Source organism: Danio aesculapii, chromosome 19, assembly GCF_903798145.1.
Source record: "Danio aesculapii chromosome 19, fDanAes4.1, whole genome shotgun sequence".
NCBI lineage: Eukaryota > Metazoa > Chordata > Actinopteri > Cypriniformes > Danionidae > Danio > Danio aesculapii.
The window spans coordinates 21,873,374-21,891,863 of record NC_079453.1 but is presented as its reverse complement, the minus strand read 5'-3'; the positions used below and the strand labels follow the sequence as shown (position 1 = coordinate 21,891,863).

Genomic DNA, 18,490 nt, shown 5'->3' with positions numbered 1-18,490 from the left:
GAGCTACAAAAAAAGCTAACTGAAATTAAATGTTTCAATTAAATTTTGTAAAATAAATCAGATTTTTTAAAATGCAAATACTGCCACTTGACGGATAGAGGACTATGCAGAAGACATCGACAAGCAAATCAAGGCAAAAACGAGTGTAATTCTATTATAAATGAGGTTGTTTTGTTTTTACTGTCATACATTCATTATTAAATGTAAAAAAAACTGTTTTAGTTAATATAAAGCATTGTTTTCTAGTCATTTCTAAACATTATTAAATAAACTAGGAAATTACCCAACTACATATATAGCTATAGCTATACTATATATAGCTATACTAAATATATATATATATATATATATATATATATATATATATATATATATATATATATATATATATATATATAGCTTCAATCAAGTTTGGTTTTTGACCCTTCAGAAGAAAAAGTTTGGGCACCCCTGCTTTTAAGCATATTCATAAATATTTCATAGTCCATTGACATATTTTGTTGTCTGTTTTGATGTAGTTTAAAACTCTGAGAGTGGAGGAGTATCGGCTGACCCTGAAGAACCTGGAGCAGCACTATCAGGCGTTCTTGCGGGACAGTCAGGATTCAGGACTCTTCGGTGCTGATGATCGCATGCAGGCTGAGAACAGTTACAACAAAGCCACCCAGCACTATGATAACCTGCTGCGCTCTGTTGAACAAGGTGAGGGGCAGGTTTGTTCAGACGCACAGAAACAGTCCGTCACTTTCACTATTCATCAAAGTGAATGAAGCTTTTCAGTCTAAGCTGTCTTGGGCCCAGAAACAGCTCTTTTTTAAGGCATAGAAAATTCTTTTGCATGCTTGATGTAACACATTATGACCTGTAGGAATTTAAAGAGCTTTGTTATTTTATACAATAGGATTCAATAAGCCTTCCCTTAAGTTCCTATTATGATTGCAAGACTTATTTTTGCAGAGCCTGCACTCATCCAAAAGGACAGTACATCTGGTAAAGATCAGAGAGTGGATTTTTGTGTTATTAACAAACTGCAAACTTGTTTGTCATTGTTTGTGTTATACTTTTACGTGCATTTTGCATTTGCACTCCACTTGTGTTGACTTTAAAGCATGTTTTTCCACTTTTCCACTTGTATGAGGTCATATACACATAACTGAGAGTCTTTTTAAGGTTACTGACTATTCAGATAGCTAATCTTGGCCACATTATTGCATCTCCGCAAAATTACACCCAAAATGCAAATTGAATAAAGTTCACGTTATTTAAATTTACAGATATGTTCTGCTTTCGATTTATCATCAGATATGTTGTTGAAGCACACTAGCCAAACAAGATCTCCTTTGAGTCCTGTTTTAAGATAACCCCACAGCATTTAGTGTAGTTTTGATGCTGTCAGAGCAGAATGTTTTCTGTTGTCTTATGGGCTGTAATGGAAAATGTGAAAGCTTATTTTACATCACTGGATTTGGATCAAAAGATCATACTTACACCCTACCATAGACTCTCATCTCAAAGAAATCATAAAGTTGAGGTGGATTGAAATAGTAGGTCTAAACAGAAGTGCAGCCCTTATATCCTTGTGTTTTGATCAATCTACATGTATCCTATTTCTAGGTATACTAACAGCACCCAAGATAGATTTACACTTGTCCAATTGTGAATGTGTGAAGTGGTTTGTCTTGAATGTATTTCAGGCAGCATTTACTCCTGGTATTTTCACATCAGACAGCTATCCTATTAGGAAAAAATAAATAAATAAAGTGACTAAATGCAGATAGACACAGACTTTTTATAATCATGTGAAGTGCAGTGTACTTACTTATAAGATCTGAAAATGAACGGACAAACTTGAATTCAAGGTGAAATATTTTCTAAGCAATGCATCTAAATATTCAAGATTAGTTAATTGCCAATATATATATATATATATATATATAATATATATATATATATATATATATATATATATATATATATATATATATATATATATATATATATATATATATATATATATATATATATATATATATATATATATATATATATATACAGTTATGGGAAAAAATATAGACCACTTTAAAAAAAAATTTTGGCTTATTTTTATTTTCAATTTGGAAGAAATGTCATCAGTTTTAAAGAATAAAACTAAAATTATGTATTACCCAAACACTTTTCAAAACCAAAATTTTTGGCCTTAAAAAGCCTTAAATTCACAGAAGTATTGTCTGTAGGTCTTAAATCATTTAAATGGGTCTTCATTTTAAAAGTTATTTTACTATTTACAGAAGAAAGTATGAGTGGACATAATATTTATAATGAAACTTAAGGTTTTATAACAGAAATGCATTAGGTTGAATAGGAGTTATACTCAATTCATTTGGACCAAAAGCAAACAAATATATATTTTTGAATATTTATGTAGTTTTCTTCATAGTAAATTTACATTTAACACATTATAATATGTGGTTAAGAAATTTCCAGTTCCATTGATCCAACCAGGCCATTAGCAAAAGTCCTTAGTGTTTAGCCCCATATAAGTCTAAAATCTCATTCATAATGGTCTTAAAAGGGTCCTGAAAAGTCTTAAATTTGACTTGATGAAACCTGCAGAAACCCTGACTGTACACTGTAAAAAGCAATTAGTTGGCTTTACTATTAAAAGTAAATACCACTATGTGGATAATTATAAATACTCACTTTTTTAAAGTAAAGTAACTATTTATTTTTTAGACTGTACATCTTAAAAATATATTTTTTTAAGTGGTCCCTTATTTGTTTCTATAGCTGCATAGCATGGATACAGCATTGAATGTTTTTAAGGAAAATATTAAAGAGGGCTTCCTGCTGTAATAGTTTTAATGTATATGTTATAAAGGATTTATTATAGATTTTTTTTAAAGCAAAGAATTTCTCACTTCTTTAGGAGAACAGGATGAGTCGGTGTGCAAGAGTTACATCACCCAGATAAAGGACCTGAGACTGAGACTGGAAGGCTGTGAGAGCCGCACTGTCAATCGCCTCAGACAGATGGTGGACAAAGAGCCTCTCAAAGCCTGCACACAGAGAGCCACCGAACAGAAGGTCTGCACAAACCGTATATTATTCCTGTTTATGTCGTTGAATTGACCTTTTGTTTACACCAAGGGCTTTTGAATGCTTGATTGGCTGATGAACATTCTAAGGTGTGCAACTATTTTCAGAGAACCACACCTATTCCATACCTAAAATAACTCTAAATTACCAGTTTTCCATATTTAGTGATTTGTGTTTTTATTTTTTATTTTCCCCCGTTTATTTATGCTTTTGAATTGCATTATGCAACCTTGACCTTTCTTCCAACAACATTTAACCTTGAAAAGTTCGAAAAAAGTGACTTTTATTAACATTTTTAATAGTTTAAAGTAATATATTGTATGGGTTGGCGTTTATATTGCGGTGCAAAAACCTGATAAAAAGCTGCCAGTACATTTTCTGTTATTTTACAGACTTATTTCCCTATATATTATTATTTCTTATACATTATATTATTTCAAACTACTAAAATGTCAATAAAAGTCTCTTTGTTAATCTTTAGAGTTGGTTTTTCAACATTAGAAGTTGACAGAGCAGAGACCAAGGTCCCATAACGCAATTCACAACAGTAAATAAACAGAAAAAAAAAAACTTTTAAAATATTTTTTATAGTGCAGGCAGGTCTTGACTGCACTGATAAAGTACCATATCACTACACTGAATGATTTCAGTTACTTCACAGCCTACAACAGTCAAGAAATCAGTTTAAAAAACAAAATAAAAACAGAGGTTTCGGATGAGATGTGTAAGAAAATAGTACTACACAGGAGCAGAAACCTGATAAAGCATTTGAAGCCTTTGAGCACAGAAACCTGATAAATGTTTTGAAATGCTACATCTGGACATAACATAACTGATAATTGTAGTATATGTGGAATAATTGACTTTGGTCCATTGAATTATTAGAAATAAATGCACACCCGAGGTGTAGCATTCATGTATAAATGCCTTTAAATGAACACACTATATACAGTATGAATTTATACCATTATTAGCTTTATCAGCTGCTTGGTTTCCATCACCATGTGTTAATATGATGGAAATGCCAAATTTAGAAAATTGTTTTGCAAAAAAAAAATTTTATGGTAATGGAATTAATGAGAGATGAAAACTCTTTTGCCGAATAAACTCTGATGTAGAAAACATCACATCCACGTGACGTTATTATGCTTAAGTTGTTTACTGTTGGTTACTAGATTACCAATACTACAGTCAGCAGCTCTAAAAACTTGATGGAAATACACCTACAGTAATTCACATTTGTTTGTTTTTGGCGAACTTTGAAAAGATTCAATTCACATAAGGATGTAAAGCTGGCTTTTATTGTATATCTATATCACAGTATATTGTAATTTAATCTTAATTAACCTCCTAATAATATACTGTGTACTCTTTCATGACTAAGTACTTGTATATTCTACTTCGACCAATAGAAAGTGCAGACAGAGTTGGAGGGTATAAAGAAAGACCTGGACAAGGTGGTGGAGAAGAGTGAAGCAGTGCTGGCCACATCTCAGCAATCCAGTTCAGCTCCCGTCCTGCGCTCAGAGATAGACATCACCCAGAAGAAGATGGAGCACGTCTATGGTCTTTCTTCTGTGTATCTCGACAAGTGAGTCATAGAAATACAAAAAGCTCTCAGGAATGCACTGACTGTAATATAATAATTTATTCATTTATTTCATTTGTTCTCTGTAATGAAGGAAACATGTTAATTGAGGAATGCAGAAGGAAATTTCTTCTAATCAAATTTAGGAGCAATTTCCCTGTGGATTCTTTAATAAGAATGTTTCCTTGCATTAATTCACATAGGATATTGGCATGTGAATCACATACAACATTTACAAAGCTTAGTTAAATATATTTAGGTTGCTATATAAGTGAGTCAATTGATCCTTCTGATTGTGAAATCTTTCTAATATTCAGATTTTTTAAAATGTAACTATTTGGTGGGAACAGTGATGTATTTAAAACTTTAATTCTAATTATATATATATATATATATATATATATATATATATATATATATATATATATATATATATATATATATATATATATATATATATATATTTATAATTTAGAAATTGTTTTAATATTCTGATTAGCTCAAGAAATGTTCCAATGTTTAGTATTCAAACATTAATATTGTAACAAATTTTTTGTGGGAACAAAGATGCATTTTCCTCAGGATTCTTTTATGAATAGAACTTTACATTTTTTAATAATACTTATTGTTTTTGTTCAATAAAAGTTTTTACTGGTGCAATTAATCAATTTTATGCATCTTTGCATAACATTTATGTAGTGCTGAGCATAAATGAGTGAATTTTATCCATTATGGGGTCAAAAAATGTAAAAAAAAAAAAAAAGACTATTTTTATTCATTTCTCAGTGAGTGTAGGTAATATATTTTGGTGCATTTCAACTAAACAGATTTATTAAACGGACATTTTAGTCACAGAGCATCTTTAGATATAGAAGGATAATACATTTAAATTCATGCAGAAAAAATATACAATGTATTTTCAACAAAATTGTATATTTTTTATATATATTTTTAATATTTTTTATATATTTTGTGTATATTTCTTGATTTACATTTTTTTATTTAATTTTAATTTTGATTTACAACATATAAATTCGGGCAACTAGTTTTTGGACCGTTATCATAGTGTATTTTGTTAGAGCTCCAGATTTGGCTTTGGTATTTACTAATCTAATGTATATGCACAAATATAGTATTGTAAATGTAAATGTAAATATAGTATTGTAAAGCATCTTATAGAAAATATTAATTAAAAAGAGACATTTGTGAGGGGTGTACTCATATATGCTGAGCACTGTATATTTATTTTACCCAAACTGTTGAACATACTGTAGTTATTTAATAGATTTATCTATATTCTCCACCAAGTTATTAATACATTGAACTTCTTTTTGTCCATATAGGCTGAAGACCATTGACTTGGTAATCCGCAGCACACAAGGAGCTGAAGACATTCTCAACAAGTATGAGAACCAACTGCGTGACGTGAACAAAGTTCCTGTTAATGAGAAAGAGATTGAGGCCAGTCAAACACAGCTTCAGGTAAATCATCCATCCTGCAAAAAAAAAAACAACTATGCATAAACACATTGTTTGTGATTACCAACATGACCTCAAATCATTCATGACCTTACACAAATACACGTCTTCTGCTTTCTCAACCTCAGAAGCTGCACTCAGAAGCTGAAGGCAAGCAAGAAACATTTGACCGTCTGGAAGAGGAGCTTCAGAGAGCGACAGAAGTGAACAAGCGGATGTCTCAGCTGCACAGCGAACGGGACGTGGAGCTGGAGCACTACAGGCAGCTGGTGGGCAACCTGAGGGAGCGCTGGCAGGCTGTGTTTGCTCAGATTGAGCTGAGGCAGCGAGAGCTTGATCTTCTGAGCAGACAGATGCAAGCCTACAGAGAGAGCTACGACTGGCTCATTCGCTGGATCGCAGATGCCAAACAAAGGCAGGACAAGCTCCACGCTGTGCCCATCGGTGGCAGCAAAGCCCTTCAGGAGCAGCTGACACAGGAGAAGGTATTCATCCATCCATCTGAACAACATTCAAGTGTTATAAATAAAATATTCAAACATTTAATTAATAATTAAGCCTCTTTAAAGACCTTAACATTAGAGCTATCAGAATTCTATCATGTAAGCCTGCATCAAATTAAATTTTTCCCATGTCGTACAGTGTATGGCTTGAAGCTTACACTGTTATTCTGAACCAATAATCGGAAACAGAGAGCAGTTGAAGGATGGTGTTTAAATCAATTATTTATCTGACTCCATTGTAATTAATCTGACTCCATTAAAGTTGTTATCATCATTTATAAAGAAAATCTCAATGCCTTAAAGCAGGCAAAGTCATTAAAGCTAAATGTAGCTGTCAAAGTTTAAGCTAAATGTAACCAACGTGAACTCATGAGCTGTTAATGTATAATTCTATCATGACTTTACTTGGAGGGCACATCACGCTAACTCATCCTTAACTGCTCATGAACTCCTGTGTTTAAACTGTTCATGTTGATGTTAACAGAGCACTTTTCTATTGTTATTCAGTGCAAATGCACTAATTTGACGTGCATAAGGAGTTCATGAGTAGTTAAGGTTAAGTTAATGGTGATGTGCCCCTCCAAGTAAAGTCATGACATAATTATATATTAAAAGCTCATGAGGTTAAATTAAGCATAAACTAACAAACAATCATGGACTAACAACTAATTAAGGTAGCTGTTATTCACACATGAACTCATGTGACTCGTGGTGTAGTAAAATTTAGTTCATGATTAGCGCATACATTAACTCACCATTAGTCTATAATAAAGTAATGTTTAGTTTAAATATTAGCACATTATTATTCATTTACTATTATTGTAAAGTGTGTAAACTTATGCACTGTAACAAATGCACTGCTGTGTAACAAAGACAGGGAAACTGCCTTTGTTAGCATATGAGGCTACGCACCGATGTGCGGGAGACGCAGAGTAAAAGCCATTCTCCCAGATCAACAGTTACTTTTCCTTATTATACCCTGAGTAAAGCATTGTCAAACATGAGTGAAAAGCAAATCCCAAAACCAGCTAAACATGAAAGCAAAGTTAAGGAGATAAAGGGGGGAGAAGTTTATTAACATACTCTCCTTAGTCCATGACTCAACAATAGTAAATAGATTGTATATTGAAATACATCAATGTCTTTGTTAATTTCATCACTACAATGCTGAAGTCATAAACTTTCAACTGACGCCAGACATGACTAAGTTATATGAAAGAAGATCAAGAGCAGATGAATTGTGTATGGTGAAAGGCACATGGTTACTTTAAGACAAATGGCAGAGATGAGTACTGGACCTGTGATGAAATGAATGTCTCAGTAGTCCTTCATTAGCATAGAAGGAATAGCATATAATATTTTCTGAGCTTACAACAGTTTTTACTTTCAAGGCTTCTATTGAGATTTTAGAATTAAGCTTTAAATGTCTGTTGTCATATTTTATGCAGTCATTATGATAATTTTTTTTTTTCGGAATATAGCCTCTAATTATGAGAGTTACTAGATGCCCACTACTAGACGGTGCTTACCTCACTTTGTGCTGCAAGTGAGAGAGCAGTTTTTTAAGATTAAAGATATATCTTATGTAAACAAAAAAGTTATGTTTTTTCTTAGCAGAAAGTTGCTAGCCACAGATATTTAAAGACACAGAAAAAAGTAGTGGACTCTGAAATTAATGCGGTAAATTTAAGCGCTATGTCCCTAAAGGTGACCAATATTTGTGTAAGATTCTTCTTGTGGCATGCAAAAACACTACAACAAGAAATTGGCATAAAGACTCAACTTTAAAACGTAAGCAGTGGTTTGAGATAATTGAAGAAATATATGTAATGGAAAAACTGACATTTATGTTGAGAGTGAAAATGGATATTTTGAGGAACAGTTGGGAAAAATGGTTGATATACAGGGAATATAAAGACATCCCCATTTAAGTGAATAGTAATTGGAAGAGATATGGCAAGCTTATGCATGTGGCTTTTTTCTTTTTTTACTCTTTTTACATGCAAGTTTATGTGGTGTATATACTGTATAGGTAATTATGTATAGGTATGTATGTAATGATATACAGTTGAAGTCAGAATTATTAACCCCCCCCCCCCCCCCCGCATTTTTTTTTACCTTTTTAAATAATTCCCAAATGATGTTTAACAGAGCAAGAAAATGTTTCACAGTATGTCTGATAATATTTTTTCTTCTGGAGAAAGTCTTATTTGTTATATTTCGGCTAGAATAAAAGCAGTTTTTAATTTTTTAAACACCATTCTAAGGTCAAAATCATTAGCCCCTTTAAGCTATATATTTTTTCGATATTGTATAACAATGGTTTGTTCTGTAGACTAACTTGCCTAATTACCCTAACATGCCTATTTAACCTAATTAACTTAGGTAAGCCTTTAAATGTCACTTTAAACTGTATAGAAGTGTAGAAAATTATTATGTACTGTCATCATGGCAAAGATAAAATAAATCAGTTATTAGAAATGAGTTATTCAAACTATTATGTTTAGAAATGTGCTGAAAAAAATCTTCTCTCTGTTAAACAGAAATTGGGGAAAAAATAAACAGTGGGGCTAATCATTCAGGGGGGCTAATAATTCTGACTTAAACTGTATGTCAGCATGTTTTTTTCTGTTAAATTATTGTTCTGTATTGTAAAAAATAAACTAAATAAAAGTTTTTTTGTTTTATTAATTACTTTAGGGCAATTCAAGATATAAAAACTGTGTTTTGTAATTATAGTGTTAAGAAATACAAGTTAATACTTCATTAGAGGTAGAGGTGCAACATTGAGTAAAAATGATATCTCAATCATTTTTTAAGATTTCTCAATCATATCTCAATCATTTTTAATAAGTAGATGGATGATATTATATTATTGAGTGTTTTCCTGCTTGTACTGTGACTGATACAAGCCAGTAACTGAATGCAAGCGATCCGATTCACTTATTCAATGAATGAACAACACAAATCAGTGTGTTATAACAAAAAAGCGCTGATCATTCATTAAAGGAGTGGATCAGAGTTTGCACTTTCATAGTTTTCAGTCACGTCATTAGCACAGAGGAACTGTCAAGTTTCTGTTTGTGTCATGCTAGTTAACATTGATTGAAACGATTGTAAATAAAGTCCATCTATCTATCCTTCAATCCATCTAAATGTCTGTCTGTCTATATTTACATCATGTTAATTCTCTTTACAGAAACTGCTTGAGGAGATTGAGAAAAACAAGGACAAGGTGGATGACTGCCAGAAATTTGCTAAAGGATACATCGATGCCATAAAGGTGTGTATGAACACTGCGGCACGTATATTTTAGTCAAATCCAAATGATTTAGGAACTGCGGTCTGACTGAAAGTTCTCATCCAGGATTATGAGCTCCAGCTGGTGACTTATAAAGCACTTGTGGAACCCATTGCTTCCCCTCTGAAGAAGGCCAAAATGGAGTCTGCTTCTGATGACATCATCCAGGAGGTACCTTTGAAATCTGAGTTACATCTGCCTTTCATTTAGGGCTTTAATTGACATGAAAATCCAATCAAGGTTAAGCAAAAGCTGTAGCTACATCCCAAATGGCACACTATGCACTTATGCACTTACACACTCAACAGCATAGTATATGAATTTAGTGTGAATGAATTTATTCACTAAGCGGAAATTCAAACCTTTTTCCAGATGACGTTTGATAGTTGCCAAATAAGTGAAATAAAAGACCAAACTACTAAATAATACCTGCCATGAGTATAACCGTATTCACCATCAGGAGGCGGTATTAAGCAGTCTCGTTGGACAATTTTGCTTTCACAATCCAAAATAAATGAAGTAATCTAGTGCCCGAAAGCTCTGCCCCTTCCGGTACGTGAGCAAAACTGCGGTCATTGAGCTTGTGTCCAACATTCCACACTTCTATTAAACGGTTAAATAAGTGCATCATCTGGGTATTTAAAGTGCACCTTTTCAGTGTGAACAGACTACTTGCACTATTTATACAACAAAATGCTGTAGAACTGTGCATAAGTATGCGATTTGGGACACACTGTGTGATTGTCATGGACATCTTGTCAGAGAAGCACAGTGATGTGATCATTAGTAAATCTCCATCTTAAAACCAGTAGAGCGAGAAATCTATGCTTTCATAGATTAAGTATGACTAATAATCACACTACTACAATGTATTATTTATAATCATTCCAAATATAGATAACAAATAAAAAAAGACATAATAACAAGTAATTCAGTAGAGGATCTGACAAAATGTATTCTCCAATCTCTTTTGTAAAAACGGTATATATTTTAAATACAAAATATCTCACTCGTAAAATCTTTGTTACATTGCATTAATCTTTTTTGAAGAATTATTCTGACGCACATTTTTGATAGTTGGTTGTCGCCACCTATGGTCTTAAAAATGTAATTGCTTCAACCTTCATTTGAAAATATGTGCTAGAGTAATTAGCGGTTTATTCTACTGTGGCGACCCTGAAAAAGCCAAAGAAGAGTGAGTGAGATGACTTTCGTTTTCATCAGTTTGTGATATTTAATTATTAATTGTGCATCAATACAATGAATGCTTCAGCACAAGCTAAAGAAGAGACAGAAAAAATAAGACATGCATTTAGGTGAATGTCAAACATTATTGCACCTACATTGAATTGACCATCATGCACAAAATAGTACAAAAAATAAAAGTAATAAAATAAAAGTGATAAAAGTATTTTCAATATTATCAATATTTTTCCTTATTTTTTCATTTTATATATATATATATATATATATATATATATATATATATATATATATATATATATATATATATATATATATATATATATATAAAATGAAACTTTTTATAAACTTTTTAAATTTTGTTCGTTTTAGGGAGGTTGAAATTACAGACAAGAGACTGTAGCCCACCTAAAAAGGCTCTATATCCACCTTTGCTATAAAGTGAACAGCAGCTCTGTGTAGTAAATGCTGCTCCATCTGAAATCACATGGTGATTTACTACTGGTTACAGAACCAGCTTTACTGAAAAAAATGTGCATGACAATTAATCGTGCAGCCATACTTTTTGCTATAAGCAATAGTTTACATGCTGTAGTTTGTATAACGTAAAGGGGTAATGTGCATAATGTCTCCCTTTTCTTTACAATGTAGCTGATTGCATACTCCATATATAAGATCTGCAAGTTACAAAGTCCCACACAAAGGGACCTAAAAACGATTTTAGCTGATCCAGACTTGCCGAAAAAACCCTTGATTGAGTTATCCATTTCATAAATTTGTCATTATTTGCAATAAATGCATAATGCCATCAAAATGTTTACGGCCAGCGGTGTGGCCAAAAACAAAATCATTGATAGCCGTGGGCCGAAGATAAATATACCGTTTACTTTTTTACATTAAAGTTACCATGAGTAATTTCCTAATTCATTTAATAATATTTTTTAAAGATAATTGAAAATATTACTTTGAATCGTATTAACTAATGCAGTATATTTTTAAAAAAATTGATAACTTATTGTCATAAAAACATAAACAATCATATTCATAACACAGTGGAGTTAAATGGCGAATACACTAGTCAAGCAGAAGCTGCCTTTGTCTTGCCTAGTCTCTGCATTGTCCTTAATGCATCGTATGTACATTTTCAACTAAAGCTGATTCATTTAAATTAAAAAAATTAATTTCAGATAACTTTTTAGTAGCTTAACACTAAAACAAACAAAAAAAAGGGTGCGTTAAATTTAAAATGACAATCTCTATACCGTTTTCAGATGGGATGGTGGGCCAATTCAAAGGTTACCATGGGCCAACTTTGGCCTGTGGGCTCTAGTTTGGGCATCTCTGATTTATGCAAAGAAAGAGGACAGGGAGGAGCAGCTCATTTGCATTTAAAGTATGGTGTTTTTGGTCACACCCAAAAAGGTGGCAAATTGGACATGCTTTAAATGATTTGTGGTGAATTTTGAGCTGAAACTCTTTTATTTCATATAAGTCAATACATTTCAAAATTGACATCATATGACCCCTTTAAAGTGCTATGCTTAGACTTTTATTTCTTAATTTTCTGTTGTATTTGACATGCCAAATAACTTTAAAACTATCTTTCAGTATGTGACTCTGAGAACACGCTACAGTGAGCTGATGACACTTTCGAGTCAGTATATTAAATTCATCATTGAGACACAGCGCCGCCTACAGGATGATGAGGTAAGGGTCACAAAATATAAAGTCTGTTAGTATTCTAGCGCTAACTTTAACTCACTAACTTTAATTCATGGATGTATGGCCATATGAAATATGCAATTATTTCACTGTAGAAATCATTTGAGACACAATTGCAATTTGTTATCAAAGAGTGGCAAAAGTTGAAATGTGACATTGGTTGTGCTAGATATAAAAAAAGAAAAAAAAATCTAAATTGTAGCCAATAAAGGTGCTCACCTAGTTTTTCATTGTGCTAGTGGTGCAGCACATCCCATTTCTTTCACAATGTATGTCTCTCATTATCCTTCTACTACTTTGGAGGTGTTTTAATATCTCTTCTATTATAGTGAGCTCTCTTTAAGGCACTTTTCAGCCTGAAGCAAACTTAAAATGGTGCAACATGTACCAGTCATGCTACATTCTTTTCTCTGTTTCAATTTCCTGTTTAGGGCTTTTAGAAAAAAATAGAAAGCAAAACTCTAGCCCATAATTCCTCTGTACTCTGGTTGTGGACTTTTCCTTCTTGAGTATGCTTCAGCCTGACTTTCACCCCTTTCCTCTGTAGTTGTTTTTGGTTGCATTTCCTTTTCTAACTTTATTTTCTTGTTTGCTTCTCTAAACTGCTTGCCAGTGCTTTATCATGATGAATGTTTGTCATGTTTGGGCGCTAAGAGGTAAACTGTCCGCAAAAATGCTTGTTCCTCTTCCAGTCCCTATATGTTTATTATGTTTGCCATTATTAAGACATATATAAATGTATTTGTCAAAATCTATAGTTTGTCATTCATCAGAAGTGTTTATTTTCTGTTTTCTCCCTTTATGATCTAGCATGATTTCAATCCTCAGTCTTTCTTTGCTGCATCACTAAGCTCCATTTTAGGCTTAAAGGGATAGTTCACCCATAAATGAAACATGTCATCGTTTACACACCCTTTACCTTTTCTCAAGAATACTGATTGATGGTACCCACTGACTTCCATAGTATTTAGTTCTACTTTGGAAGTCAGTGTGTACCATCAACCAGCATTTTTCTAAATATGTTATTTTGTGTTCAACAGTAAAAAGAAACTTCATTTTTTTTTCACAAAAGTTAATTTTTGGATGAACTATCCAATGGACAACCTCCACATAAATGATTTGCAAACATTTTAAATAAATAGTGCATCTTTAGTTCTGGAGGCAGTCAGAAACACACATTGTAACCCTTTTCACTCTAATGTGAAATAATAAAAAGAACAACAATTCAGTCTTGTATACTGCAGCATAGGCTTATAAATCTACAAATAATTTCAAGATTTTGTTTAGTTTATTAGCCATATCCAGTAATAACACCTCATTAGCATGAAGCCATTTGATTTTCCAGCTATAGTGTTGTTTTGTGAAGTGATTGTGTCTCATTCTGTGTACCATACATTGTGACTTATATTATCCTTCATAAATCTTCTGTAGCTACATAAGTTGTTTTTTCTAATTAGCATAATTCCCTGTAACTTTCTCCATGTACTTACATTAAATGTACTTACATGTGTCTGTAATATCTAACTCCTAAATGCTTAACTTTGTCTCTATTTCCCCCTACTATTTACCTCGACTAATACAGAAAGCTGCGGAAAGACTTAAGGAGGAAGAGAGGAAAAAACTGGCTGAGATGCAGGCCGAGCTAGAAAAACAAAAGCAATTAGCTGAATCTCATGCAAAGGCTATTGCTAAAGCAGAACAAGAGGCAAATGAGCTTAAGACAAAGATGAAAGATGAAGTCAGCAAACGGCAGGACGTCGCTGTCGATTCAGAGAAACAGAAGCACAATATCCAGCGGGAGTTTCAGGAGCTCAAAACCCTTTCGGAGCAGGAAATCAAGGCTAAGACTCAACAGGTAGAAGAGGCCCTCCTAAGCCGCACCAGAATTGAAGAAGAAATCCATATAATTCGACTTCAGCTAGAGACAACAATGAAACAAAAAAACACTGCTGAAACAGAGCTTCAGCAGCTTAGGGCCAAAGCAGTAGATGCCGACAAACTTCGAAATGCAGCACAGGAGGAGGCAGAGAAGCTTAGGAAGCAAGTTGCTGAAGAGACTCAGAAGAAACGCAAGGCAGAAGATGAGCTTAAACTGAAGTCAGAGGCTGAAAAGGATGCTGCCAAAGAGAAAAAGAAAGCCCTTGAGGACCTTGAGAAGTTTAAACTCCAAGCTGAGGAAGCAGAAAGGCACCTGAAGCAGGCAGAGCTGGAAAAGCAGAGACAGATTCAAGTGGTAGAGGAGGTGGCTAAGAAGACTGCAGCCACTCAACTTGAGAGTAAACAAGTAGCACTGACAGCAAAACTAGAAGAATCTCTTAAAAATGAGCAAGTAATGGTCATTCAGCTGCAGGAGGAAGCAGAACATCTCAAGAAGCAGCAGGCTGAAGCAGATAAGGCAAGAGAGCAGGCAGAGAAGGAGCTGGAGACATGGAGACAGAAGGCCAATGAAGCTCTCAGGCTCCGGCTCCAGGCAGAAGAAGAGGCCAATAAGAAAACTGCAGCTCAGGAAGAGGCTGAAAAGCAGAAAGAGGAAGCCAAACGTGAGGCAAAGAAGAGAGCAAAAGCTGAGGAGGCTGCCCTTAAACAGAAAGAGACTGCTGAAATGGAACTGGGGAATCAGAGGAAGATGGCTGAAGAAACAGCAAAACAGAAGCTTGCAGCTGAGCAAGAGCTTATTCGGTTAAGAGCAGATTTTGAACATGCTGAACAACAGAGATCTGTCTTGGATGATGAGCTCCAGCGTCTCAAAAATGATGTCAATAGTGCTGTGAAACAGAAGAAAGAGCTTGAAGAGGAACTGATCAAAGTCAGGAAAGAGATGGAAATTCTACTGCAGCAGAAATCCAAAGCTGAGAAAGAAACCATGTCAAATACTGAAAAGAGCAAACAACTACTTGAATCTGAAGCTACCAAGATGAGGGAACTGGCTGAGGAGGCAACCAAGCTGAGGTCAGTTGCAGAAGAAGCAAAGAAACAGAGACAGATAGCAGAAGAAGAAGCTGCCCGCCAGAGGGCAGAAGCTGAGAAGATCCTCAAAGAAAAGTTAGCTGCTATCAATGAAGCAACCCGCCTAAAAACTGAGGCTGAGATTGCTTTGAAAGAGAAGGAGGCTGAAAATGACCGTCTGAAGAGAAAAGCAGAAGAAGAGGCCTACCAGAGAAAAGTTCTTGAAGATCAGGCAGCACAGCATAAGCAAGCGATTGAGGAAAAAATTGGCCAGTTAAAGAAGAATTCAGACACTGAGCTCGACAGGCAAAAGAAAATTGTTGAAGAAACCTTGAAGCAGAGAAAAGTTGTGGAAGAGGAGATCCACATTCTCAAACTTAATTTTGAAAAGGCTTCGAGTGGTAAACAGGAACTTGAACTTGAGCTCAAAAAATTGAAAGGCATCGCAGATGAAACACAGAAGAGCAAAGCAAAGGCTGAAGAAGAGGCAGAGAAATTTAGAAAACTTGCTTTGGAAGAGGAGAAAAAAAGGAAAGAGGCAGAGGCTAAGGTGAAAAAAATCCAAGCTGCAGAAGAAGAGGCTGCAAGGCAACACAAAGCTGCTCAAGAGGAGGTTGGGCGTCTTATGAAGCTAGCAGAAGAGGCTAAAAAGCAGAAAGAGATTGCAGAGAAAGAAGCTGAGAAACAGGTCATTTTAGTCCAGGAGGCTGCACAGAAATGTTCTGCTGCAGAACAGAAAGCGCAAAATGTTCTTGTCCAGCAAAATAAAGACAGCATGGCACAGGATAAACTCAAGGAAGAGTTTGACAAAGCAAAGAAACTGGCGCAAGAAGCAGAAAAGGCTAAAGACAATGCAGAAAAAGAAGCTGCCCTTCTGCATAAGAAAGCAGAGGAAGCTGAGCGCCAAAAGAAGGCAGCTGAGGCAGAAGCAGCTAAACAGGCCAAAGCACAGGAAGATGCTGAAAAACTGAGGAAAGAAGCTGAAAAGGAAGCTTCCAGACGAGCTGAGGCAGAGGCCGCTGCTTTGAAACAAAAACAAGAGGCTGATAGTGAAATGGCCAAGTACAAAAAACTTGCTGAAAAGACCCTGAAGCAGAAATCTTCAGTTGAGGAGGAGTTGGTGAAGGTTAAAGTTCAACTTGATGAAACAGACAAACAGAAATCTGTCCTTGATGATGAACTTAAGCGACTTAAACAAGAGGTCAGTGATGCTATAAAGCAGAAGGCTCAAGTAGAGGATGAGCTTTCGAAGGTCAAGATTCAAATGGAGGACTTACTTAAACTGAAACTCAAAATTGAAAAGGAAAACCAAGAACTTATGAAAAAAGATAAAGATAACACAAAGAAACTTCTTGAGGAAGAGGCTGAGAACATGAAAAAATTGGCAGAAGAGGCTGCACGGCTTAATATTGAGGCACAAGAAGCTGCGAGATTGAGACAAATTGCAGAGTCTGATCTCGCCAAGCAGAGAGAACTGGCTGAGAAGATGCTGGAAGAGAAAAAACAGGCCATTCAAGAGGCAGCAAAACTGAAGGCTGAAGCCGAAAAGCTCCAGAAACAGAAAGATCAGGCACAGGTAGAGGCTCAAAAGCTGTTGGAGGCCAAGAAGGAGATGCAGCAGCGTCTGGACCAGGAGACAGAAGGTTTCCAGAAATCCTTAGAAGCTGAGCGTAAGCGCCAATTGGAGATTACTGCAGAAGCTGAGAAACTAAAGGTCAAGGTGACACAGCTAAGTGATGCTCAGTCAAAAGCAGAGGAGGAAGCCAAAAAATTCAAGAAACAAGCAGATGAAATCAAAATACGCCTGCAGGAGACTGAAAAACACACTTCAGAAAAACACACTGTTGTTAAGAAACTGGAAGTACAGAGGCTACAGAGCAAACAAGAGGCTGATGATCTGCACAAAGCAATTGCAGAGCTTGAGAAAGAAAAAGAAAAACTGAAAAAAGAGGCAGCTGACTTACAAAAACAATCCAAAGAGGTATTGTATTGCATGTTGTTGTACTAGTCTTCTTTTAAGTAGAAACTCCTTAAATAACAATTAACAGTTTTATACAACTTCTGAACCTTTGTTCGTGTAAATTGCAAGTTGGCAATCATAATAACACCTGCAAGTGTCATGAACAAAGATGTTCTGGTCCCCTTTTTACATTACAGTGTCCATGATACAATTTATACAATTACCGAATAATATGACTGAATTTATTTAGTATGCAGCATGCACATTGTTAGCATAATTTTTTGTTTTTTATTTGTTCATACATTTTACAGTTTGCAACTTCTGTAACTTGGACACTTTAATGTGTTGTAATTTCCCTACAATTAACTTTTCAAGAACAAATTAAATTTATTACAATTAATTGTAATTAATCAAACTGTGAATTTGTCTTTTCTAAATAATGTATTTTATTCATTTAATTCTGTGGTTAGTTATTTGCATTAATAAGGCATTTTAGTAAATGCGCATCTTAAAGGTATATTTTATCCCAAAAGAACTCATTTACTCATGTTTAAAACCTGAATGACTTCTATTGAAATATATTTTAAAGAATGTATTAGGCTGCATCCGAAATCGCATACTTTCATACTGTATAATATACTAAAAACAGTATGTGAGCAGAGTAGTATGTCCGAATTCATAGTAATCGAAAA

At 34.4% G+C, this 18,490-nt stretch overlaps 1 protein-coding gene across 18 annotated transcripts in view; it reads left to right on the top strand.

Moving 5' to 3' along the window:
• pleca (plectin a) overlaps positions 1-18,490 on the top strand; it is a 239,793-nt gene that overhangs the window by 212,282 nt on the left and 9,021 nt on the right. For 15 of the 18 annotated variants that reach the window (XM_056479230.1, XM_056479229.1, XM_056479242.1 and 12 more), the window contains 10 exons: positions 519-702; positions 958-990; positions 2,927-3,084; positions 4,509-4,687; positions 6,028-6,166; positions 6,292-6,648; positions 9,866-9,949; positions 10,034-10,138; positions 12,779-12,877; positions 14,475-17,819. In XM_056479230.1, coding sequence (XP_056335205.1) covers positions 519-702; positions 958-990; positions 2,927-3,084; positions 4,509-4,687; positions 6,028-6,166; positions 6,292-6,648; positions 9,866-9,949; positions 10,034-10,138; positions 12,779-12,877; positions 14,475-17,819 — 4,683 coding nt within the window. The remainder of the gene's footprint in view (positions 1-518; positions 703-957; positions 991-2,926; positions 3,085-4,508; positions 4,688-6,027; positions 6,167-6,291; positions 6,649-9,865; positions 9,950-10,033; positions 10,139-12,778; positions 12,878-14,474; positions 17,820-18,490) is intronic. The other 3 variants (XM_056479231.1, XM_056479232.1, XM_056479244.1) reach the window with 1 other exon arrangement.